Genomic DNA, 25,946 nt, shown 5'->3' with positions numbered 1-25,946 from the left:
AGTATATGTGTGTAATTAATTATAAAAGTTTTGCGTAAAATTATGAGATTGCATTTGACTGTTTTTATTCATTTTGAGGAATACTGAATGTTTGCGTGCAAGTGAGATTTAGTCTACAACTACAATAACCATCATGTTTACACAGCGCACAGAACACCTCACTTTATTTCTCTCAACATGGGGACAGGAGATCTGTCGGTCAATAAATGTGAAAAAGTAACTAGCGTTACTTATTTGAAAAGGTAACTTAGATATTTTGTTGTAAATTGAAAATGTAATGCGTTACTTTACTAGTTACTTGAAAAAAGTAATCTGATTACATTACTCAAGTTACTTGTAATGAGTTACCCCCAGCACTGCGCATCACCAAAATGTCTCAGTGCTTTTGGCTTGTTTTCTGAAAAAAAAGTTAATTTGTTTTCATTATGTTGGCTGGAAAATTAAATATTCACTTCCATTATGAAATCCATGTTGTCTGGATTTCATAATCAAGCACTGATCATTTATCATACTTGAAATGGAATGTACTTAACAGCTGTTTTACGAATGTTTGTAAAAACTAACCTGCTGAATATGGGGTATTTTTTATAAATTAGATGTAAAATTAGCCTTTAGTTTATATACAGTACATGCACTATTATGTTAGAAATATTGGTATTTTAGTAATGATAACCATAATAGCGCATAAAACAAACTTATAAAGTACAATGATATAGTCATTGTACGTGTCAGACAACCATGGTAGCTTAATTATGTTTAGGCAGTTTTTCAAGTTTCAAGATTAATTAATTTATAATACACATTTAAAAACAGCCACAAGTCTGACCAAAGTGCTGTACAAAACATCTAAACACAAATCCTAAATATACACACTTAAGATAATAATACACACAAATATATTTTTTTATGTAGTTTTTATTAGTATAAACCTAATGTGAGGTTTGGTCACTTAAAAATTAGGATATATATTAAATGTACACGTTTATTTTTAAGTGACTAAATCGTTCTGATCTGTGACTTAGTAGTGTTCCTGACAGACTGCGGCTCTCGAAATCAGCACTCGATTAACTGGCCTCTCAGAACAGGAAGTGACAGAACACAACACACGTGGGGAAACTAGGGAGCAAAGCTTGTGTGTAATTACTGTTGTTTTCAGACAGAAGCTGCCACTTTTGCGTCGAGTTTGTTGAAGTGTAAACTAGTTTTTAAACATTCTCCCGGCGATCTTTGTCCACGCTGATCACAGTAAATGGCGGAGTGTGTAAATGACAGTGATGCTGAGAGCACTATAAACTACGGAGATTATGTAGTGCTGAAAAGAGGAGATGTCTTCAAGTCAGTGCAGGTCGAAAATAAAAAGTGAGTTTAACAACTTTTTATTAAATGTCATCTTTCTTATAAGTTATAAGTCTTGCAGGTTCAATGGCTTGAGGTTTTGTATACACCACCTTGAAACCACATTGAAAATCGATGGGATTAAAAAACGAATTAAACCTGCAGTGCACACCAAAGAAAAGTTAAAATATTACAGTTATCAGACATGTATTGCTTTCTGCGCTATTTCGGTGTAATAATCTGCAAAAGGTAAACATGACATAAACTTAGACTTCATGTCAGTTTTTAAATTCATCTTTGCACTTAAATTATTGTAAAAGATTTTGTTGTTGTTGCGTTTTTCATTAACGTTAGTGGTCTTAGACTTGTGAAGACCACTGCTTATCTTTAAAGCCATATCATATAAAAAATGAGCTAATAATCTTATCTGTTGTAAATCTGACAATTGATAGTATAAAGTATAATTTTTATGGAATATTATGGCAACCTGTCACTCACATGAGATCCTCAAATAGCAAATCTCAAGTCCTGCCCTACATTTTTTCTTGTCCAGGAAAGCTTTCACTCATCACAATAAGGAAGGAAGTACTATCACAACTTCCGTCTCATGTAGATTTTAAAGGTAGGGTAGGCAATTTTCGGAGCGGCTAGCAATAGCATGCTAGCTTTGAAACCATGAGATCCCACCATCCCTTCAGAGCATCTACAAAGTCATGCCTCCTTCAAAACACATACAAACGCATACATCGGGGAGCAAACTAAACTACCTCATGTTTCAAAGCACATACCATTACAGTAATAATCAACTTAAAGAGCTCTGACCTGTATCACCTGACTGCTGCAGATTCATTTCGGCATTGATAGTGTTGCCATTGAAAGGCATAGAGTCACAAAGCGCTTCGAGTATAATGTCACGGGTTTCCATATCTTCCAAATCACAATAGTTATAACGTGAACGCAGCATATGCTTGTTGTTTGGTTCAGGAGGAACTGTAAAAGGTTTTTGTTTATGTTCTCGGTGACTGACAACTGCATAGCATGAAGCGCGCTGATGACATGCGATGTCTGCGCGAACAGTTGCGTGGAGGAATGAAAAAACATACGTTGACAGGCAGGTTGTATTTTATGGTCCTACGCCTTCCACAGACTATATACATTTAGACCACTTAACTTAGTGATCGCTATCAAGATAGAAGAGACTTTCAACCAGCATAACAAAAATGTTACTGGAACAAATCGCCTACCCTCTCTTTAATGGCTTGTTGCTTGCCTCACTTGTTTTGATTTGACATTCTGTGTATTGTGTGTTTTAGGAAACTGATCTTTGAGAAGCAGTGGTTCTTCTTGGACAATGTGGTTGGGCAGCTGTACGGGACCATGTTTGAAATCGAAGCCGGCGGTACGCTCAAACCCAAGGCATTAAAACGTGCAGGAGACTCTTTAGGTAATGATATTACAGATTTGTGTTGTTATTTGTGTATTCGTTTATTTTCTCCTGGACGAGGTGAATTTGTTTCTCTTTTCCGCTGTCATAGATTCTAAAGAAGCAGGCCAGGATAACAGACATATAGTGGATGATGGCAGATCTCAAAAACTGACCAGGGATGATATTGAAACACTGAAAGAGCAGGGGTTAAAGGGACAGGTATGTACCCGAGTAAAGGCTAATTTTACAACCGCATTTACTTCGGTGTGAGTCTTGAAATGTTCCATTCAAACAGCAACTTATAGTGACGTCTTAAATACTGTCTGTATGGGGAATCAAACCTGTATTCTCTCACCAGTAATCATAGCGACAGTGACTAATATAATATCCAAGATGGCAATGTCGATAAAACTGAAAAGTCTTATCTTATCACTTATCAGATTCCCCCCCCCCCCCCCCCACCTGTTTACATTCACATTAGACATGACTGGTATCCGATATCTGTGTTTACATGAATCCCCGGCCAAAATGATTCTGTTGGTGATTGCTTTACTATGGTTGACCCTCGGGTTTTGAATGGCTGTACTAAAATTATTTTCTAATTTACGTTGGGTGGCCGTGATTATTTGCTAGCATGGATAAGATAAAAGCTTTCATGGATGTTTGCAGTGTGAATGCAGAATGGTGTTATTCATACCTGTATAGAAGGTATTTAGGTTTTCATATTTGGTAACAAAGACATTTTTCTCACATGTCCTTTCATGGGCATTTAAGGAGATTGTTCAGCAGCTCATAGACAACAGTACAACATTCAAGGACAAAACTGAATTTGCTCAAGCGAAATACATCAAGAAGAAAAAGAAAAAGTGAGTTCAAACAGTTGATAAACATTTTTAATTCCTATTGTATCAATCACTCGAAAAATCTAACTATTAACATGTACTTTGCCTTTCTGCTCACAGGTACGAGAGTGACATAACAGTCCTGAAACCCTCCGCTCGACTCCTCGCCATGATGTACCACGGCAGAGAACCAGGAAAAATATGGTATGGGATCTAGGAAGACTAGTTCACTCAAAAATGAAAACAGTCATCATTTACTCACACTTTTTCAAAGTGAATCCCATATCCTGCATTTACATGCATTTAGGGACTATCGTGATACAAAATCAAGGAAATAATTAAGTTGATTATAATGATAATTTCTGCTAAAAGAATAGTAGGCTACCTAACTATGTATATGAAAAAGATGTCTTACTTTCTTTATTGTTTAATAGGGGCCGATCGCCAAGACTTGAGAATCATTTTATAAAGTCAAAAATGTTCACCATTAATGTTTTGTGTGTGAATAAAATTAAATAATGTGAGACTCAATTTCCACTGTTAAACTAACTTTTATTTCGAACTAACCGCTGTACCTGAAAATGTCAAATAAATCACTTGTGATTGTGAAAAATGTTTCGGCCTAAAAAAACGTGTGACATCGCTAAGAGCACCTTTAAATAGTAATATTTTGAATTGGCTTTTATTCTTTATTTTCAATTTTATTATATGCTTTTTTCATTTTCATTAGTTTTTTTTTTAGTGCTGTCAAATCGATTAATCGTGATTAATTGCATCTAACATAAAAGTTTGTTTGTGAATAAATGCCTTGTTTCATTTCAAGTAAACGGGTAAAATATGTGTGAGTGTTTTATTTTGATTGCTTATTTTACATTTTTATGATTTAATTAATAGCTTGAACCCCAGTTTGAGAAACCCTGCACTAGTACATATTAGGATTTGAATGTTTCATAAGCATTTATAGTATTTTTTCCACTCTTTTAGTCACCTGCGGTATGACACATTGGCTCAGATATTGACTCTGGGTAACATCCACGCTGGCAGTAAAATCATCGTGTTTGAGACCTGTGCTGGTCTTGTGTTGGGCTCAGTGATGGAGAGAATGGGAGGTAATCACACTTTACTTTTCACTGTTTTATTTTCATACAATAGATCTATTGAAAAACCTATATCAGCTGAGCACTGTTACACTATGCTGATGATATAAATGTTTTCTTCCTCAGGTTTTGGCTCAGTCATTCAGATGTATCCCGGTGGAGGGCCAACGAGAGCCGGCATGGAGAGCTTCGGCTTCCCGTCACACTTCCACGAGACGCTGCATGATTTCCCTTTATGCAAAGTCAACGCTCTGCTGGCGGGAACCCTGGATTTGACGGAGAAGGACGCAGATTCTCAGGCCAATGGCAGCAGGATCGGTGGATCTGACTCTTCTCAGGAAACCTCAGGTGTGTCTGAGGAGAAGAAATCAGAACCTAAGAGTATGGAGGTCAGCGTCGACCCGCAAGAAGAAGTGAGGAGAGCGGAGAGAGAAAGACTGCGAGAACAGAGGGTAAGAGAGTTTAACATTCATATATCGCTTCTATATATAACTTTCAATTCTAAATTATGAATATCATTTAAATTATTATACATATTAATTATTACTTGGAGATCATTTAAACAAAAAGCTAAAAACACAAAAAAGTCCAAGACCAAACCTCGCCATTTTTAAATATTATATGTATTGAATAATCGAATATCAATTATTATTTTGTTCAAAAAGTAATTTAAACAAAAATATCAATAAACACAAACTATTTAAAACTATTTATACTTTGTCCACAACCAAACTTTTCCATTTTAAAATATGAATATAATCTATCTATCTATCTATCTATCTATCTATCTATCTATCTATCTAATCTATCTAATCTATGTATCTGATCATTTAAAAAAAAAGCAAAATATCCACAAACTATTTAAAAATGTGCTGTATTTAGTCCATTTTAAAATATGAATAAAATGTAAATAATTATAAAAATTAAACAAAAGCTAATCAAACTGTTTAAAAGTGTATTGTTTTGCCCTCAGTGAAGTGTTTTCAAAGGTCTACTTGGTTACCAAGGAGACAAAAGTTTAAATGAAGAGCAGCTTGAGGTGAAATGTGTGAAATGAAATGTGTGAAGAAAACAGAAAAAAAGCACCAAAAAAAAAAAAAGAGTTGAACAATGTTCTTTAACTAGTCAGGCTGGTAGAAGTGTCCTTTAAGAGTTTTCCTAAAATCTCAGTATAAGTCAAATACTTAATTGAATTCACCGTTCTAACCTTACAGGCTCAAGAGAAAAAGGTGAAGATGGAGGAGAAGAGGAAGAAGTTGGCCTCCGCTGCTGCTCTGTTAGAGGGGAGAAATGCAGATGGGTGTGTGTTTTAACTTTATTGTCCAGCCCTAAATGCATTTAAAACCAACTAACATTTTATATGTCCTGGTAGTTGACTGTGCATTTGATGTATTGTAATATTGATGGGTCTTGTCATGTCATATTTTTTATTGATCTTAAGCTGATTTGTATGCAGTCTTCCAGTGATTCGCCTTCTTGATACTGGGTGAAGCTGATTTGAATGTTTGTTTCAGGTTGGTGATTGCTTGTCGGTTCCACCCCTGTCCCGTGTTAATGGGTCTGCTGAAGTTCCTAGCACCATCACGGCCGTTCGTAGTGTACTGCCAGTACAGAGAGGTAAAGCGATTGATTTGACGAGTTTTAAAGAGGCAGTTCCCCCAAAAATGAAGATTTTATAATCGCCTACTAATCGTCATGTAGATTGTCCTGGACTTAAAGGATTAGTTCACCTCAAAATGAAAAGGGTCTTATCTGGCGAAACGATCGGTCATTTTCTAAAAAAAAAGAAGAAACATTTATATACTTTTTTTTAATATATATATACTTAAATGTTGAATTTTTCACCTTTCCCTACCTTTTTGAACCAGAGTACACAGACAAATAACTTGGATAGATGACGTGACGCGTAACCTTTCCAACGTGATGACGCAATGCGTGGCCAGCACAAGACGAACAATTGTGGTTAAAAAGTATATACATTTTTATTTTTAGAAAATGACCAATCGTTTCGCCAGATAAGACCCCATTCTTCAGCTGGGATCGTGCAGAGCCCTTTGAAACGGCATTGATTTGAACTTCAAAATTCTGGTTGGCGTTGAAGCCAATTGTGTGGAGAAAAATCCTGAAATGTTTTCCTCAAAAAACGTAATTTCTTTTCCACTGAAGAAAGAAAGACATGAACATCTTGGATGGCATTGGGGTGAGTACATTATCAGGAACTTTCATTTTGAGGTGAACTAATCCTTTAATACAAGCAGAATGCTCTTTTATGAAGTTACCTCACTTAAGGACTTATTTAGTAAGATTATGCCTGAAAAGATTTTAGATTTTTTAATAATATGTTAATTTTAAAAATCTTGTATAATATGATTTGCTGTTTTGTTTGTTTGGTTTTTATTGTATTTATATGATATTTGTATTTTTGTAATAGAATTTTTGCCATGAAAATAGCTTTGAATGCTGACATGGCACTAAAATGTCAACTTTTATTTCCGATTATTGCCTGGCTCTCCAAAGGCCTAAAAAATACCATGTAATCAAGTCAAGTCCCATTTTTTATATAGTGCTTTATATAATACAGATGTTTCAAAGCAGCTTTAACAGTGCATTTCGGCTCTTGTTTAGCTGAAGTCAGTTCAGTGTTGATTCAGTTCCGTTGTAAATCAGGGTATAACATTGCTTTAAAAAGATTTGCATATTCAATTTGAGTGGAGTGTTTTGATAACTGCTTCCAGTAATATTTACTCTTTGATCTCTTCCGGACAGCCGCTGATTGAGTGCTACACAAAGCTCAGGGAACAAGGAGGAGCAATCAGTCTCAGATTAACAGATTCCTGGCTCAGGCATTACCAGGTAATTCTTCATCTCAATGAAGAATATTTATTTTACACAGTTGATTTTGCTCTAATGCCAGGCTTTGATTTATACACTACTGTTCAAAAGTTTGGGGTCAGTTTGATTTTTTACACTGTGAACTAACATGAACAAACAATGAACAGCTGGATTTTTATTAACTAACATTAACAAAGATTAATAAATACTGTTGCTTATTGTTAGTTCATGTTAGTTAATACATTAACTAATGTTAACAAATGAGACTGAGACCAAGTGTTACCGATTTTGTTCAGTTTTTAAAAAAAAGAAATTATTACTTTTATTCATCAAGGATGCATTTAAATTGATCAAAAGTGACATTAAAGACATTTACACTGTTTCAAAGTTTCTATTTCAAATAAATATTTCAACTTATTAATCCTGAATGCAATGCATTACATTTTCCACAATTTTTTTAAAAAAAGCAGCTTGTTTTCAAAATTGATAATAAACAGAAATCTTTCTTGAGCATCAAATAATCATTTTAGAATGATTTCTGAAGGATCATGTGACACTGAAGACTGCAGTAATGATGCTGAAAATTCAGCTTTGACCACAGTAATAAATTACATCTTAAAATATATTCAAATAGAAGACTTACTTTAAATTGTAACAATATATCACAATATTACTGTATTTGACAATAACAAGTCTTACAAACCCCAAACTTTTGAATGGTAGTGTACATCTATCAAATTCCATGTATATATAAAAAAAAAAAAATCAACATTTGTGATGCATTTAAATCTCTGGATTTTCCCAAAATTGCCATTACCATGGTTTATGTAAAAAAAAAATGTGTTGCATTTCCAGCAAAAATAGCTACATTGTTATACAATTACTATTATATAAGAAGACTGTGAAATAAGATTGTGGTCATACCGCCCACCCCTAGAAAGACTTTGATGACTTCTTCACTTCTGTATCATTGTTCCAGGTGTTGCCCAACCGGACTCATCCAATGCTGCTCATGAGTGGAGGTGGAGGGTATCTGCTGTCTGGAACCACGGTCGCTACAGACGCTGCCAAAGCTAGGAATCAGCACAAATCAGAGGAGCCTGCCGCCAAGAGGCTGAAGCTGGATGAGATTAGTTCATCTTGTGACGGCTCTGCCAAGGCAATTAGTTTAGTTTAACTTGCTTAAGTGAGAAGAAACCAAATAAGTGTTGACTCACACATTCAGGCAGTGCTTTATTCTCTGTATGGTTGCATGACTTTATTATTCAAAGTCTACTTTTCTTTTCTTTCTTTTTTTGACAAGATTTGCATTTAAGAGCTTCAGAATGTTCCCTTCATCGTTATTTATTATTTTTTTTAGCAAGATGTGGGGGATGTAAAAGATGCATTTACTTTTGTAAAAGACGCCATCCTCTGCACTTGGCGAATAACCAAGTTTTGCTCACAAAATAAAGCTTAGTCAATCGTTCATCGCTAAGGGAAACTGTATATTTATCGGTTTTTAATAATGTTCAAAAGGCTTTCAGCATCAAAACACAAATGATAACTGCATCCATCAGCTTTGGTCCCATAATTACACATTTTATTAAATGCAAACAATGCAGGGGTTCTATTGAAGGCCATAAAGAACAACAGGAATTTTTAAACACGTACAGCATCTTTCACGTAGCATGCTCTTAAATGCAGTCCAATAGTACATGGGCATTTGTCTTTGTTATTTTAGATTATGTAATAAAGAGAAAAATAATTCACATGACATTTTCGAGCTAGTTTTGCTTTTTATAGACTAATGTTTCTCAGACTCTCACATTAAATATACACCGACTTACACCAATAACAAAAGTCTTATGCAGTTGTAAATGGGTACAACATATAATGCATTCATCTAAAGCAGCCCAAGTGAGCACACATAAAGCTGATGGAAAGTCAAATCAGGCAGCAGAGGAAGATGATGTTTCAGCTGGTTCTTGGAATGGTTAAGTTGTCTCTTTCATCTGTTGATCCACAGAGGCCAGTTTCTCAAGTTCGGTTAACTGATGAAAGAAAAGAGCAGGAATTAAATGTAATACTTCTGACTCTTAATTGATGCTTAAAAACCATTGCCTTAATCAGTCCCCATGTTTTTTTTTGTGTGTGTTTGCAATCTGTTTATAATCATTTTGTATTTGCAAAGGTTGTTGTTTTTTTTAGACTGGGTAAACCCAGCCTGATCTGCCGCGATTTGATTTCGTCCTGCAGCTCAGGCTGGAAACCTGTACATTTATCTCTGCTGCTTCCTTTACAAATTTGCAGGAACCAATCACAAACTGGCTTATCCACTTGGCGCGCTATTGGCGGGTTTAATCCAATCCAATTCCAGAGCCGTTACAGCTCTGTCCAATTCCTTTTAACCTCTCGATGATGCTCAATGGCTTCTTTTTAGCAAACAAATCGCTCTAGTGGGTGTAAATACCACTAACTTTAATGTTGTTTTTTTTGCATAACATGCAAAAATCGCTCGATTCCATTGCTGCTTCTGCAAACCGCTGATCAACACGTTTGGTTACACATTTCCTGCCTGGAGTTTTCGCGTTGCTCTGCAAAGTACGTCACCCAGATCGTTGGTCTGATTGGTTGAAGGACTATCCAATTGCGTACAGAGTCATTTGAACTATGCCCGTTGATTACGCCTCTTGTGCAGTAGAAAATACATAGCAGACTCTCCAGAACAATGTTCAGTCTTAAAAGATTGAGCTTGGTCTGGTGATAGCCAGGCTATATTTTTTTATGAACGAAAGACAATTCGTTGCTCTAGTCCAGGGTTGTTCTCAAACTCTGCTATCACTGTCCTGCAAAGTATAGCTACAACTTGCCTCAACACACCTGCCTGGAAGTTTCTAGTAAGACCTTAAATAACTGGCTCAGGTGTGTTTAAATGGGGTAGCTAAACTCTGCAGGACATTGGCCCTCCAGCAGGATTGGACACCCCTGCTCTAGTCAATGAAGTATCCTATTTCCACAGTCTCAGTAGAAAAGTTAAAAGAAAGTACCTTTAGTTATGTAATACCCCTGTCATGATGAGGAATGATGCTCTTAGCATGCTCTCTCTCTGAGCATACAGAGTCTAGCTATCCCTCTACACCCTCAACTAAAAGTAATGTTACTGCATAGCTTGGAGTCATATCAGATAACTCAAATGTCCTTGTAATAGGAGAACATTTGACACAAGTAGTCACCAGAGATGCATTTTTGCTGGGAGGTAATTACCACTTTTTGGTGCAGTTGGAGTTGCATGTAATAAAAACTGAGAAAGGGTTACAGTCTACCCACGTCCTTTCTTAGTAACTCAACTTGCCCAAGTCCAGCAAGCAGAGATACAGATAAGCTACTTCAAGCAGAAAAACTGGCCTTGTTTTTCAAGAGCTTGTTTTTCCATGGAGCAACGTTTGATTGCATTAATGTCATTGTTTGCTTGCAATGCATCCCTGTCTATTCATAAACATCTCAGGTCAGTCCATGGTTTCTATTCCCGTTTGTACTTGGAATGTAGGATTTAGGGCTCAGTGGAGCCATTTGTTAAACTTCCCAAACCATTTCCCAAAGGTTCACCAGCAGTACACATTTTGGATATCTTTCTTAGTAGGAAGACACCCAAAATGTGTCCATTGTCAGGAAAAAAAAAGTGCAAAAATGTATCTTTAGGGGTAGAACAGCTTGTCAATGGGGCAGTAACCATAAAGGGACAACTTTTTACTTGTATCTATTCCTAAAAGGTGCATATTAGAGTTAAGGTACTACACTCTTAGAGAGAAGTTCAATGTTTTTCTATATAGAACCCTAGGGTTCTTGACTCAGTTTTGAAGATCCCTTTATGTCAAAAAGTATCTAAAGCAGGATAAATGTCTGTTGCATAATACTTTCATATTTAATGGGTTATTTAAAATTTTCTAGTGATAAAGTATGTTTACCAGCTGTTTAATCCAAAAAAATGAATCAATCTTAAAAATGAATTAGAACTAAATTCATAAAATGATCCCATGATGGGAACCCCTAAAAGTTCTATATATGAAGCACTTTACACAATCCTTTAAGGTTCCTTATAAACCCCCTTATTCTCCTTTTAGTGTACTGTGAACCTTTTCTGGGATAAATAAGGTATGAAGATGTCCCTTTGAGGGTACTGCCCCCTAGTGACATGCTGTTGTACCCCTAAAGATAAAATGTATGCACCTTTTTTCTAAGAGCGTACTGTTAAGGGTCAACTATCAACCTTGACAAGACAAGTAACCTTTGGTAACTCTCGGTGGGCAATCCTGGTAATACATGCACTGTCTGTTGGATGAAAATACCATACCTCCTTTGGTGTGAAAAGCTTCTGTTGGGAGACATCCTTTTCTTCCCCAGGTAACGACTCCTGAGAAGGCAGGCCCCTTTTGTACCGGAGGGTCTCGGCGACCTCTTCTAGTTTGAGGTTGGGGTGTTCAGTGCTTTCACCCACCTTGTGGCTTCTTTTATACCAGGCTGGATGGTAGTATCCTCTGTAAATCCATGGGGAGCGTTTCTCATAGACATCGCCTTTGTTAAGTAGACGTTCCTCTAACTCATTCTTTTTCTTTGTTAGGTACCTCAACGCAGCCTCCCTGTCCTGCTTCTCCTCTGCCGAACTCTTGTGTCCTTTCTTCAGCTCATTTTCGTTAAGCTCATGGACAATTTCCTTTTCCTCCTCTTCAGGTGAACGGAGCTTGATGGCCTTGTCTATTGACTCATGGAGACTGTGAGTCTTCTCTGAGATGGGTTCATCTTCATTCTCGAGCTCTATGGAGTCGCCACGCTTGTGGTTATGCTTCTTATGGTGGTATCTATGAGTGGGTTTCCAGTATCGTTTTGCAATATCCTCGTATACCTCTTCGGATTCCTCAGACCTCTTTTCCTGAGAGTTCATGTCCTCAGATTGCTCATTCAGCAAATCCTCAATTTGTTTTTGGTGCCTGCCATTTCCATAGCTCCTTTTGTGGGTGTAGCTTGGGAATTCTTCTTGACTTCTGTCATAGTCTGGTTCTTCAAAACCCTCATTCTCACTGCGTTTGTGGTGCTTTTTCTTGTGGTGGTATCTATGTGATGGCTTCCAGATCCGCTTTTCTCTCTCCTCACTCTCCTCGTCCTCTTCTTCTCCATCCCCGTAGTTTCTTTTGTGGGTGTAGCTTGGGAAGTCTTCTTGACTTCTGTCATAGTCTGGTTCTTCAAAACCCTCATTCTCACTGCGTTTGTGGTGCTTTTTCTTGTGGTGGTATCTATGTGATGGCTTCCAGATCCGCTTTTCTCTCTCCTCACTCTCCTCGTCCTCTTCTTCTCCATCCCCGTAGTTTCTTTTGTGGGTGTAACTTGGAAAGTCTTCTTGGCTTCTATCATAGTCTGGTTCTTCACGTTTTTCTCTGCTGGCCAGAAGATGACTCCTTTTATACTCGTATGGAGGGAATTCCTCCTGGCTGCGCTCCTCATCGGGGTTATCACGCTTGTAAAGGATGGAAAAATGTCTTTTCTGAGGAAATTCCTCTTGGCTTCTCTCATCATCATAATCTTCTCTTTTATGCTTGTAGCCTCTTTTATAGAAACTTGGGAAATCTTCCTGGCTCCGTTCATCATCCTGTTCCTCACGTTTTTCTTTGATTCTTCTCTTCATAAAACTAGGAAACTCTTCCTGGCTCCGTTCATCATCCTGTTCCTCACGTTTTTCTTTGGTTCTTCTCTTCATAAAACTGGGGAACTCTTCCTGGCTCCGTTCATCATCCTGTTCCTCACGTTTTTCTTTGATTCTTCTCTTCATAAAACTGGGGAACTCTTCCTGGCTCCGTTCATCATCCTGTTCCTCACGTTTTTCTTTGATTCTTCTCTTCATAAAACTAGGGAACTCTTCCTGGCTCCGTTCCCCATCTAGTTCCTCACGTTTTTCTTTGATTTTTCTTTTAATAAAACTTGGAAATTCTTCCTGACTCCGTTCATCATCCATTTCCTCACGCCTGTCTTTTAATCTTCTTTTCATAAAATTTGGAAACTCTTCCTGGCTCCGTTCGTCATCCAGCTCTTCGCGTTTGTCAGCTTTGAGAAGATCCTCAATGAGTTCCTCCTCCTTGACTTTAGACTCTCCTCTTGGTTTTTTCAGCTCCTCTTGAGCCAGGTGTAAAACATCTTTCTGATTTTTCACAACTGTGGAATGACCTGATCCTGAATTCAGGGAGACATAAAAATGGGCACAAAACACAAATGCAAATGACTCGTAACTCATTTCCACACCATTGCTTATGCACTGCATGAATACGTCCAATTATTATTCCAGTCTTAGAATGAAACCACTGACCCATAACTGTCTCCTCCACCAAACACAATGTACTGAGATTAGAATTTATGACGATAATGTAGTCTGACTGTTTTCACGTTATATGTCATTTTAAATGAATGTATATGTAAGTTCACTCTGCAAATAGTGCAATGCTAGAATAACCTTTCATAAGAAGTCACCTTTGAGTTAATCCAATAATAAATCAATGTTCTTTTACCTCAAAAACACATTGAAGCAACACAATACGAACAGTGCAAAGTAACAACGTACCTGGTGTAAGGATGTTTTTGCATTCTGGATGCACTGGATTATCATCAGTCTTGTAGAGCACCTTTGAAAGGATCTGAACTAAACACCGGGTAAGCTGAAATGAAAGTGTGTACATAAATAAAACGAGTAGAGAAATAAATGCTTTAGGTTTTTTTTTAATTGTTTTTATTCTCATAAACAGAAGCTACAGCATACCAGATCCTCTCTTCGGCTGTCCTGCTCAACTGGTATGGAATCTCCATCTGGGATAGTAAAAGCCTTGTATCATATTTGTGCAAATCGTAATGCAAAATGTTTTTAAGCTTATTCATCTCGATATCACCAATTATCCATACGTTTTACTTGTGCAAAAAAACGAAAATTCCCATTGTGTTGTACTATTTGTTTCTGCAGCATAACTGTCGTGTCGCTGACCATGGTGCTGAAATGATTTATGCAATGATTCTTTATGAGAATTTCACTTACCCGCAGCGAGGAAAACAACCAAGCAGACCAAAGCCGCAAACTTCATGATGCACACAGATGTTGTCTGCTGTTAATCTTATCCGGAAAGGTCTTTGTCTTGTTTTGCAGACTCGAGAGGCAGAGACAAGCTCCGTTCCGCGTGCTGCAGCTCGGAGTGCGCGCTGCGTCTGTTTTGAGCGCGCGGGACACACAGGGTCTGAGCTCGTGAGTTCGTGGTTGCTTACGTCACGCCTAATGTGAAACCATAATGAGACCCCCACCACCCCCACTTAAATTAAATAATCTAATCTTCCACTCCAGCCTGTGTATAGTATTAAAGGTGCATTTATATCGGTGCATATATATATATACTTATTTATATATAATTTATCACTTTCCAATCCAGGAGTTAAATGTGTTGCGTAACTTGCGTTACATTAAGCAGGATATCGGGGCAAGTTGTCACATGGGCTTTCAAATTTTGAGTCAAAAGTCCAACTTCAAATGCTTGTTTTCTCTAGCAGCGTTTTGTGTTAAAATCAAACACATTCAAATAAAGAGATAAAATGTACTTTTTTTTAATATAAACTTTAAATATTAACCCTATGGTAAACCCTAAACGTTATGGAGACAAAATGTCCCCACAAAGATGGCAATATCTGAAATCTGTCCTTGTGGAGAAATTTTTTGGTCCCCATGAGGAAAACAGCTTATAAATAATACTAAGTTATGTTTTTTAAAAATGTAAAATTGCAGAATGTTTTCTGTGATGGGTAGGGTTAGTAGGGGATATAATATACAGTTTGTACAATATAAAAATCATTGTGTCTTTGGAAAGTCCACATAAAACAGGAAAACGCAATGTCTGTGCGTGTGTTGCCTTCCAGTCATATGAAATCTGTCAGTCCAATATAGCAACAAGAAACGGTATAATGCCAAATCTAGTTAAATCCCTGCAAGATCTTGCAATATTATTCATTTAATTTATTGTTAATTATATCTGAATAATGCCTATTATCATACAATATTTGAATAAAAGTCTCCTTTCACTTGAAATCAGACAGAATGTTGTGCAACTCTCAGACAACCCACTTCATTCATGGATCGTATGTGTCATGAGGGAACTGTGAAACTGCAAACTAATGTTTGGTACAGGTGCTCTGAGTTTCAGCAGAAGGATGCACCTGGGATGCTGTAGTTGCTGTGGTAACGGGATCATCATGGGGCGGTTGGAGTTTTTTCGGAGCTGCAGAATGTTAAAAGAGGCTTTGATTTATCATCCACTCAAGCAGAACAAGGAATGGGCCACATTTTAGCCTGTCAAAACCAGGCAGAGGAAGCAGTGGCTGGAGAAGGATCAGTAATGTGGCTTTAAATTTTTAGTGTACAGGTAGAAGTGTAACGCTCAAAAATGTACATTTCAGTCCTCTATATCTGCCAAAATAATAGAATTTCAGTAATGATTGACATTGGTTTAAAAAAAATAAAACCCTTTTTTTTTTTTTTTTTTAAGCTACAGGTATTATTGGTTTTAGAGTCATAATTTTTATACCTATAATAACTTAAATCATACATTGTTTTAGGCATTTATCTGTACTTTAAAAGTTGCATTGTTGTTTTGGGCTTGATTTAGTAGTAACAAAACATCTGCTTTATTATCATTAACTATCTTTTTGTGTTCATATAGGCATGCATCACTATTAAAGTCTGTCTTTCATTTTCTCACGTTTCCAGTGTTTCAAGATGATTTGTATTGAATCAAATTAGTTTGTTGCGTTTATCACATACAGTAGCCTAGATCTGCAATTAAAAGGTGTGGGTGTTATGTAACATGGCCTTTGTAAATGTCTGGTTGAATTGTATTTGAATTCAGTTTACCACTTTTAACTTCCTGCTTTGCACTTGACATATTATGAGATATCTGACTGAGCTATATGATACTGTCAGACTGGCTCTGAAAAGCATTGATACATGTCTTTTAATTAAATATAGCATAATGAGTCTCATGAATAAATAAGTGATAATTGCATAGCCCTGTCTGAATATTTGTCAGCATATACTAATGGATACAAACATGCACTGTTGTTTAATGTTCCAAACTGCAACACGAACCAAGTAATATCCCAGAATTTATCATATTTATTATCATCTCTCCCCCTCCCCTGGGAAATCCAGACCTTTGGCACGCTTAGGAAAAATTCCACATCCCTATCTATCATGCTTGTATCTATTCAGCTGTGAAGCTCGAATGCAATGAATTATAGAGACATCTTGACTCTAAAGCCAAAACCCCTGTTTATAATTTATTCAGTCAAAAGTGAAGATTTTCGAGTCATAGCTGCGCATATGTAGACACGATAAACAGGGAGAATTAGATGCAGGGTGCAAAGTACCTTGTACATATTAGCTGATGTACTAATTGAGTAGAGCTCGTATGGGTTGTCTGGCTTTAATCAAAGGCATTTGCATTCAGAAACAAAGGACGCGGAGGCCAGCAACGGCGCACGCGAAGACTTTGAGGGTTAGTTTCTCTGATCTTTTTTGAACCCACGCATCATAAAATGAGATATATTTCTGAATTTGTATCCAATATTGCCGGTGTTCCGAGGGTGGGAGGTTGCATTGTAAATATGTCGCGTGACAGCTTCCCCAAAGCGCTGTCAGCATACACACAGCACAGCAGATATGTCACAGTCAATGAAACAATATAACACTCCTGGCACAGAAATTACGAGTTAAATGATTGTGGAATACAAAATTGCACACCTACTCATATGTGTTAAAAAACATTCAATGAAAGATAATTTCTGTAAGTTTTAATGAAAGATTAGATAGCCTATTAAGAACAAACTGCCTTAAAGGTACACTATTTAGTTTTGTTTTTTTAGTTTTTTTGCTCAAAATGACCCTGATTCACTGTTGTAAGCCTGTTTTAAGCCTATTTTATTTTTTTAGACCTGTCGGCATATTGTGGTTTTCGCGGGAAATTGTGTAAATGCCTCACTCGCCTGTGTGTGGCTAGTCACACATACAGAAAAGTTGCTCTGGTTGCATTGGCTTGGCTTTTCTGAGATGGTGAGAACTAAGGTGAAATGTTGTAAAAGCGATGCAGAGATTGCATTTTCATTATTCAACAGGTGGGTAATATACTTTATTGGACAGATAAACTGCCATATGTAGCTCTCTAACAGTTGTGAGGGGTGATATATTCCACACAGAGCCATAGAACAACCAAAACAATGTTCTTCCGCAAAATGCATGCAGTTTTGTTTTTGTTTTCTAGCCACTAGAGGGCCAAAAGTTACATAGTGTACCTTTAAAAATCACAAGCACCTCAGGACAGTTGCCATAACAGCCCTGAACATATGCAAAATAATATTATTTAAATCATGCTTAGTTTTTAACTCCACTTAGGATGTTTGCGATATCAAACAGAGTACTTCATATGCGAGCATGGCACAAAACAGGAAAATGCACCTTCAGGCTTTGTATAAAAGGCCTATTAGACACATAGCTAGATCATATTCTTGTTGTGAGCATTCAATCTACATCAAACAAGTATCTTATAAATGAAAAAATAGGCATAACGGAAACAGTGACCGCACAGTTTGGGGGAGTTTAGGTCTTTTGAAAGGGTGTATATTTAAAAATAAAAATAGACGGGCAGTCTATTATAGTCAAAGCACTCCTGCAGGTGTGCAGTGAAAGCGCGCTGCTCTTTTATGTATTCACTGCTACCGAACCTGTGTTGACCTGGAACTGCATCAGCTCTCTTGTCCCATAAAACACAAATACAGCATCCTATTTAGCATAAATCAGCAGGACCTCATCATAAGTATCCCCAGCCAGATCCATAATTTAAATTAAACCCTAATATATTTTGTTCAGCACATATGCAAACAGCAATCAATCACTACACTGATACTTATGTTGATATTTCTGTTGGTACGATTTTAATGTTTTCGTCTAAAGTCTCTAATGCTCACACAGACTGCATTTATTTGATATACAGTAAAAACAGTAATATTGTGAAATATTATTACAATTTAAAATAACTGTTTTCTATTTAAATATATTTTAAAATGTAATTTATCCCTGTGATGCAAAGCTGAATTTTCATCATCATTTATGTTTTGATATTACATTGCTCAAGAAACATTTATTATTATTATCAATGTTGTAAAACAGTTAATTAAACAGCTGCTTAATATTTTTCCTGGAAACTGTGATGCATTTTTTCTTTGATGAATAGAAAATTCAAAAGAGCAGCATTTATTTGAAATAGAAGTCTTTAAATTTAATGCGTTCTTGCTGAATAATAGTATTAGGCTAATTTAAAACAAAAAGTTCTGAAATCTGAGGTTAGAAAGTGATCAGACACACAATGACAAAGCTGAGAAAGAGTGCGAACATCTGCGCTTTTCCAGCTTTGAGTCCTGTTCTCATTATGAAATCCTCTGAGAGGAATATGTGTGAGACCTGAAGCGTTCAGACAGTCTAGATAATGTTGAAACTAAAGGAGACAGCAGAAGTGCTCAGTAGAGGAGTTATTCTCCCTTTACCCACTGAAATCGCTTTATAATTCATCCAGGACACAGGCAGCAGTTCAGTTTCAGGACAACACAGCAAACATAAAGTGCAGCATCCAGAGAGAAACACTCAAGCTGACTGTAATGGGGCATGGAGGGTTTATTGAATAGAAAGTTTGACACTTGGGAACAAACAGCTCCATACTGGGAACATCACGATATGGACAGTTTTTTCATTCACGCAAAAAAACTGTTTTTTTCAGTAACCCATCTGGTCTCACTGTATATCTACTCAACATGCACAAATAGTTGCAAGAATAAAAGGCATATAGAAGCTTAAAGGGTTCTGTCATGGGTTTTAGGATTTAGTTCAAATAGTTTAAATATATTTTTTTTAATTTATATTTAATTTTATGATCTTATGATCTATGAGCTTAATTTTAAACAGATCGCAAACATACTTTATCCCTAGAATTTTTTTTAATAACCTGTTAAACATATTATGCATTCATCATTTAAAATATTTCTCCTTATACACTCTTAAAAATGAAGGTTCCAAAACATGTGATGCCATGGAAGAACCATTTTGGCTCCTTTCAGTGAACATTCTTAAAAGAACCAGTTTTTTTCTTAGTGTGAAGAAACATTTTTAAAATCTAAAGAACCTTTTTCCACTATAAATAACCTTTTGTGAAATGGAAAAGTTGCATGGATGTTAAAGGTCCTTTATGGAACCATCAATGTCAATAAATAACCTTTATTTTTATTTTTCGCATAAAATAATAAGTTAGAAGAGTGACATTCTGCATGTGAGAATGGATAACTAAACTGTCTCTGTGTTTCACAGACAGACTGACAGACATACAGATCGTCAGTTGTGATGATCTCAGCCTCCAGTCTTTCAGATAATCAAATGAGAGAGTGATGAAATGAGAGATGCTGATAAGCGCAGACTGCCTTAAAAGACAATCCCAGCCAATTCAGTGACTTAATCCAATCCTTCCAAAAGTTTCCACATCAAAGATGACCTGCTGATCAACTTTAATTCATCAATTACCCTGCGAGGTCACACTTGTCAGCTGATCGCACCCCCGGTGCCCTATCTGAAATCGATCAGACGTCACACATGATGATCCAGATGAGAACTGTTTAACTGAGATCTGACATTTGAACACTGTGCACCAGACTGATCCCTGAGGCCTCGGGCTGACGTGATCTCTCATTTGGATAATATGATCTGAGGAGGTATAAACATCAGCCTGGTGTTCCAGCTTGACCGGCGGCATTCATTGCGGTGTGAAACTAAACCATAGAGAGGTAAATGTTAGACTGCACTGCTCAGTTCTGGGCAAAGATCTTTCAAAGATGAATGTCAACGAGGCTGACCAAACGCAGCCCTGTGGCTCTTTTCATAACAACTCAAAGAGACAAGGGACGAGAATCCAGACTGACACCGCAATGTGATGGACTGTTTTCATCAGGTAAGCATCATAACTTTGCAAGTTTAAAAAAAGTCAAGTCATCTTTATTTCTATAGCGCTTTATACAATACAGATTGTTTCAAAGCAGCTTTACAGCAGAATCAATGATGAAGACAGAATTCAATTCTGTAGCAAAGCAGCTCTAAAAAAGACAATAATGTCATTATTCAGCTAAAAAAGAAGACATTTAATTATAATGTTACAAAAGATTTCTATTTCAAAAAATGCTGCTCTGTTGTGGCAGCACAACTATTTTCAACATTGATAATAATCAGAAATGTTTCTTGAACAGCAAATCATCATGTTAGAATGATTTCTGAAGGATCATGTGACACTGACGACTGGAGTAATGATGCTGAAAATTCAGCTTTGAATCACAGGAATAAATTAAAGTCCCCATGAAATCAAAATTTCAAGTTTTCAAAAGTTTTTTGGCTTTTAGTATATGTTAATATGTTAGCCTTAAGGTTATCTATAAGCTGTGCTCTAAAACAATGACACAATTCGCATTTAGAAGGTATAAGCATTCAAAACTTACAGTCTCTCACTTCCGCCAATATGGATCAAAGGTTTTGATGACATCACTCTGCACTTAAGCTTCTTATCAGATTTTCTGTCCAATCAAATGCTCTCTAGAATCTGAAGCTCCGCCCCTACTCCATAAATAGTAGCTGAAGCAGTCGCTGAAATCAGATACTTGTTCACACATTTACTGTTTTTAATGTAGTGAGTGGGGTTCGGGGGGTGATCGGGGGACTCGGGCCCCTGCCCCTAGCCTAGAAATCTAGACGCACACTAGCGGCAGCAAAATTTATTTTGCAGCCAGTGTAGTCTAGCAACTTTCCGTTGACTTTCGAGCTGGAAAAACCAAACTCTAGTCAGGCCAATCACATCGTGTATAGAGTCGGTGGGCGGGCTTAACATAATGACGACAGAGTTGTGAGTCGACGGTTCCGCGTGAATTCCCTGCTACTTGAAAACAAAGAAGAGCTGCTGCTGGCGAACGGCGGTCTTTCGAATCGGCTTTGTCCGTGACTCTGGAGGACTTGGAGTTAAGCTTTTCTTTGAGAAAAGAACAAAGAACGGCACTTAAGTCATTCTTAAAACAGGAAGATGTGTTCGTAGTTTTGCCGGCCAGATACGGCAAAAGTTGAATCTATCAACTAGCAACTGTCCTATTGCATGCAGAGCGAATTTGAAAGACAGCCGTTTATCCCGGCCCTCGGATTGAGCCCTGACAATGGTGAGTTGCCAGGCTACCCTTCCCCTTTAATAGCTTATAAAGTGCCCTTCCGATAGTACTGAGATTTGAACCCCCCCTTCCCCAGAACGCAATTTCATCCGAGAGGGTTGAAATACAACAACATTTGCTGCGATACAAGGGGCACCAGGTAAAATCTTACACAGGGCAGCAAACTGGTCAGGGCCGGCCCTGCTAATGTAGAATAAAACTTAAGCTAGTCCCAGACTAAAATGCATGTTTGAGCTGTTTTAACTGATAGCAACTTGCACTGATATATCTAGTCAGTGCCATTGTTTTGTCTCAAGATGCACACCAGTAATGCTTTTTGTCTAAGGCACGTTTATAAAAGACACTTAAATGTCCTATTTGAACTAAGGACTAATCCTGGCCTGTTGGTGAAACAAAAAGTGCTTTATAACAGAAGAAACTTAAGAAAAATAAATTGGCCATTCAACTTATTCTCTAGAACAAAATTAAGATTGAAAGGAGCCCTCTAGCTTGTCCTTTTTATTCAATTACATGAATACCAGTCTAATTCTAATTCAGTGAACAATCTACATCGGTTAGTCTTAAATATACAAATGGCAGCATCAGAGTTAATCACACCACTCGTTCATGTAAATGAACGTGAACTGTATTTAATAAGATCTCATTTTCTGATATCAGGCCTTTTTTGCGTATCATTATTTGCCTGATGTTTATTTGTGCGTTTCACCAATGACAAAAAGTGCATGGGCGGACATGCTTTTGTTTCTGTTATTCGGGGCTATGTGAGGACCTGCAGTCGTGTTTGTTTGAAGCCTCCTCTCTTTGCCCCACTCAAAATAATTGAAATGTGAAGGTCACATATAAAGGCTTGTCATCAATGTCTAGCGTCTGATTTGCAAATGAAGCAACCCGCATGCGGCCCTGAAGTGCAAATGGCCTCTGAATGATGTCAGATCCATTATAATGGCATCTGATCTACATTAAAACCCTTATGCTGTTGTTCACACTGGCAGCGCCTCTGTCTTTGATTGACGATGACATTATTCGTGGCAGCCCATCTACTGGATCTATACAAATAAGAGTTTGATTAAGGGTCCTAAAACACAGAGAGAAACAGAGAAACACAGTCAAACTCTTTGACCCATTGGGTATTTCATTATGAGTTCTTTGGAGAGTAGTGCACTTGGAGAAGTGCTTTAATAGACCTTAGTAGCTAACTGTAGCGCCATATTTAATTTTTAACAGGAATGAAAATGAGGTTGTGATGGATAAAAGTACAGCACGTTCAATGGATTATACTGTTGTTTAACAATGTACAAAATTCAGCTGACGAAATGTCTTTCCGAAAAAACTTTCAGTAGACAAAAACTCCATAAAACAGTTTTGAAAGTTGTGAGTTGTAAAAATGACTTGATTTACTTCCATCCCTCACAGCCTCAGACTGCATCCAAAATCGCATACTCTGTATTGAGTAATTATTTTGGATAAGTAATTACTCCACGAACGCTAAAAAGTACACTCTAAACGGTATGAGTGTGTGTAGTATGAATGTAATTTGGACGTACTATATTCGCCATGTTGTCAATAGCATGTGACCTACCAGCGTCAGTTGCGTCGCTTCACTGCCATTCACAAATCCTCTCCCGTGGCCTCATGGGATAGTAAAGTGTCCATGCACACTTCAGAATCTCAGGTCATCCAGTACTGTTTGCCTACTCTTTTGCGAGTACTGTGAATTCAGGCATAATTCTTCCGTCACATACTGTTTTTTGCCTAGTGTATAGAAGGGAAGTATGCGATTTTCGGATGCAGTCTCGGTTTCATCTGCATTAAATTCGATATGGCATCTAACCTGACCTGAGGTCTATAGCAAGATCCTTTATTGGTTCATCTATGGAGAGATGGACTACATCACATATAACGTCACAACATCCAGAAGACTTTTAACTGCGTCAGCTTCTACTAAGTTTTGCAGAATTGAAAATCCAAATCTGATGATTCAAGAGGATCTTCTCTATATTCAAAAGAGCAAATAAGCTTTATAGAATGACTCAAAATGGTTTTTGTTCCTGTTTTGTACTACTCAGTCTGCATGTCCAACAGACCCTTGTCAAGAATCAGCAACTTTTTAAACTAATAGTCTGCTAACAGGACTTATGTAGATGATGAAACAGTTTTCCCCTACTTTGTGGGATGGCTTCAAATGATGGCTGAAGCTCAAATAGCTATAAAACTCCACTGAACACTGAATAAATTAGTCATGCTTTTGTTTAAAGGCATCAAACCATGACCCTTAATCATGGCACTGGTCATTTCTAAGAAAAAAGATCTTGTAAACATTAGCATGGATGTATAGGCTAACTGCAGTGTAGTACAAGTGTGTGCCACTAAGTGGAGCTGCTTTTCCCACTTTGGAAGCTAATCTGACATCTTTTAAATGTCTCTGATTTAAAGTTTTTCATAGTACAAAAACCACAACCTCCACCACTTGTGTGATTAAATGTGTGTGATTAAAGAATGTTTATGCATAGATGCTTAGGTTTACACTATCAAAAGTTTGAGTTCAGAAAGATTTATTTTCGAAAGTCTCCTCTGCTCACCAAAGCTGCATTTATTTGCTAAAAATACAGTAAAAACAGTAATATTCTCAAATATTATTACAATTTAAAATAATTGTTTTCTGTTTGAATATATTTTTTATACTGTAATTTATTCCTGTGATGTAAAGCTGAATTTTCAGCAACATTTCTCCAGTCTTCAGTGTCACAATCATTCTGATTTGCTGCTTTCTTAATATTATCAATGTTGAAAACAGTTGCTTAACATTTTTGCAGAAAGCGTGAACATTTCTTTTCCAGGTTTCTTTTGTGAATAGAAAGTTCAAAAGAAACATTTATGTGAAATAGAAATCTCCTGTAATATTATAAATGATTTCTTTACTGTGTCAATGTTGATCAATTTATTGACCCCAAACTTTTGAACTGTGTACATAACACAAATCATTTCTATTTCCTTGAAAAATCTCCTATAATTTCCTATAATTACTAAAATAAGAAACAGATCATGCACTGCATATTTAAAATAGGAAAAAATAATATAAAAACATAATTCAATACATTAAGAGGGCATTAATTTAAAGAGGGAATTAATTATACATTTAGATATATTTCTTTACAACTATTTGAATAGACGCCAAAAATATGTCTCACCACTTAATGACCAAAGTTTTATGAACGTTTCTTTGTTTTGTGTGAAAAGACGTAGATTTAGATTTAGAAAAACCCTTAATCACATTTCCCAGCATTTTTCAGGGCATTCCTGAAATGTTATGTGCAAAACTCAGCATTCATTATTACACAAACCCACCAGCACACAAATCAGCAGTGTTCTCGCTTCCTCTTCTTCCTTGAAAATACAAGCAAGAAATATAGTGACTTACAACATTATTATTTACAAAAATAGTGAGCATACAAGGAGGGTTGTGGAATTAACACTGTACTTTACTTTTCTTCACTGTACTTTACTTTTCTTCACTGTACACTGTACTTTTCATCACTGTACTTTTATTCACCATCTAAAAGGAGTTCTAGAGACACACACCTTATTCATGATCTCTCTATTATCTTATCCACAGACAACACAACAGCAAATGGTGGGTGAATACGGGGTAAATAGAGAGAAAGACTGACTCATTAAATATTTATAATCCTGCAGTCTCATCCATTCAGTTGTGCTAAGCACTGTCAAATACAAATGCAGCATTCACCATTCTGGGAGCAATAGCCTTCATTTCAAAAGAACAATTGTATTTTACCTCTCAATGGCTCATACAGGCAACAGGAAGAGCTACCGGGGGCAGCAAACATCCGTCATAAAGAAATCAAGGACTAAGCTAAAGTAATTTATGACTGAAGATATGGTTTATCTCTGCATTGCATGAATCCGGGTCATGCTGTTCTGAACTTTCCTACTCTCTCTATCACTATTTCCCCCTAAACTTTTTTTTTTTTTTAAACATGTGTGTGCCTGTCTGACCTCTGTTATGCAACATGTTCTGTCTTGCTGAGGAACCTCATTATGCAACCATTGAAAGACAGGCCATGAGATAAATCAATGTGTCTGTTATTCTCATTTTATAGCAAC

The 25,946-nt window shown here is 36.9% G+C and overlaps 2 protein-coding genes and 1 long non-coding RNA gene across 3 annotated transcripts; 1 reads left to right on the top strand and 2 right to left on the bottom strand.

The window, feature by feature from the left end:
- Positions 1-1,058: 1,058 nt before the first annotated feature.
- Positions 1,059-9,288, top strand: trmt6 (tRNA methyltransferase 6 non-catalytic subunit). The gene is made up of 11 exons (XM_084091844.1): positions 1,059-1,359; positions 2,649-2,779; positions 2,871-2,980; positions 3,536-3,627; positions 3,724-3,807; positions 4,588-4,712; positions 4,827-5,152; positions 5,915-6,000; positions 6,215-6,317; positions 7,467-7,553; positions 8,512-9,288. Exons 1-11 carry the CDS (start codon positions 1,250-1,252, stop codon positions 8,707-8,709), a joined length of 1,452 nt encoding a protein of 483 aa, XP_083947970.1. The 5' UTR covers positions 1,059-1,249; the 3' UTR covers positions 8,710-9,288.
- On the bottom strand, positions 9,093-14,779 carry chgb (chromogranin B). Its single transcript, XM_084091843.1, has 5 exons — positions 14,584-14,779; positions 14,314-14,360; positions 14,119-14,212; positions 11,866-13,733; positions 9,093-9,565 (listed from the first exon to the last, which is right to left on the bottom strand). The coding sequence occupies exons 1-5, from the start codon at positions 14,627-14,629 to the stop codon at positions 9,509-9,511; spliced, it is 2,112 nt and encodes a 703-aa protein (XP_083947969.1). The 5' UTR covers positions 14,630-14,779; the 3' UTR covers positions 9,093-9,508.
- Positions 14,780-20,273: 5,494 nt separating this feature from the next.
- Positions 20,274-25,750, bottom strand: LOC311068952. The gene is made up of 3 exons (XR_014603448.1): positions 25,618-25,750; positions 25,170-25,208; positions 20,274-20,393 (listed from the first exon to the last, which is right to left on the bottom strand). It is a non-coding gene; the product is annotated as an uncharacterized lncRNA (long non-coding RNA).
- Positions 25,751-25,946: the final 196 nt, after the last annotated feature.

The sequence above is a fragment of the Abramis brama genome (assembly GCF_963993115.1).
Source record: "Abramis brama genome assembly, chromosome: 18".
NCBI classification, from domain to species: domain Eukaryota; kingdom Metazoa; phylum Chordata; class Actinopteri; order Cypriniformes; family Leuciscidae; genus Abramis; species Abramis brama.
This window is presented reverse-complemented; position numbering and strand designations above follow the sequence as displayed.

Coding starts and splice junctions, on each gene's coding strand:
- trmt6 (XM_084091844.1), top strand. CDS start 1,250: ATGGCGGAGTGTGTAAATGACAGTGATGCTGAGAGCACTATAAACTAC. Junction 3,628..3,723: donor ATCAAGAAGAAAAAGAAAAA/GTGAGTTCAAAC, acceptor TTCTGCTCACAG/GTACGAGAGTGACATAACAG. Junction 6,318..7,466: donor TGTACTGCCAGTACAGAGAG/GTAAAGCGATTG, acceptor TCTTCCGGACAG/CCGCTGATTGAGTGCTACAC.
- chgb (XM_084091843.1), bottom strand. CDS start 14,629: ATGAAGTTTGCGGCTTTGGTCTGCTTGGTTGTTTTCCTCGCTGCGG. Junction 14,213..14,313: donor ACAGCCGAAGAGAGGATCTG/GTATGCTGTAGC, acceptor CTTTCATTTCAG/CTTACCCGGTGTTTAGTTCA. Junction 13,734..14,118: donor CAAAAACATCCTTACACCAG/GTACGTTGTTAC, acceptor CCCTGAATTCAG/GATCAGGTCATTCCACAGTT.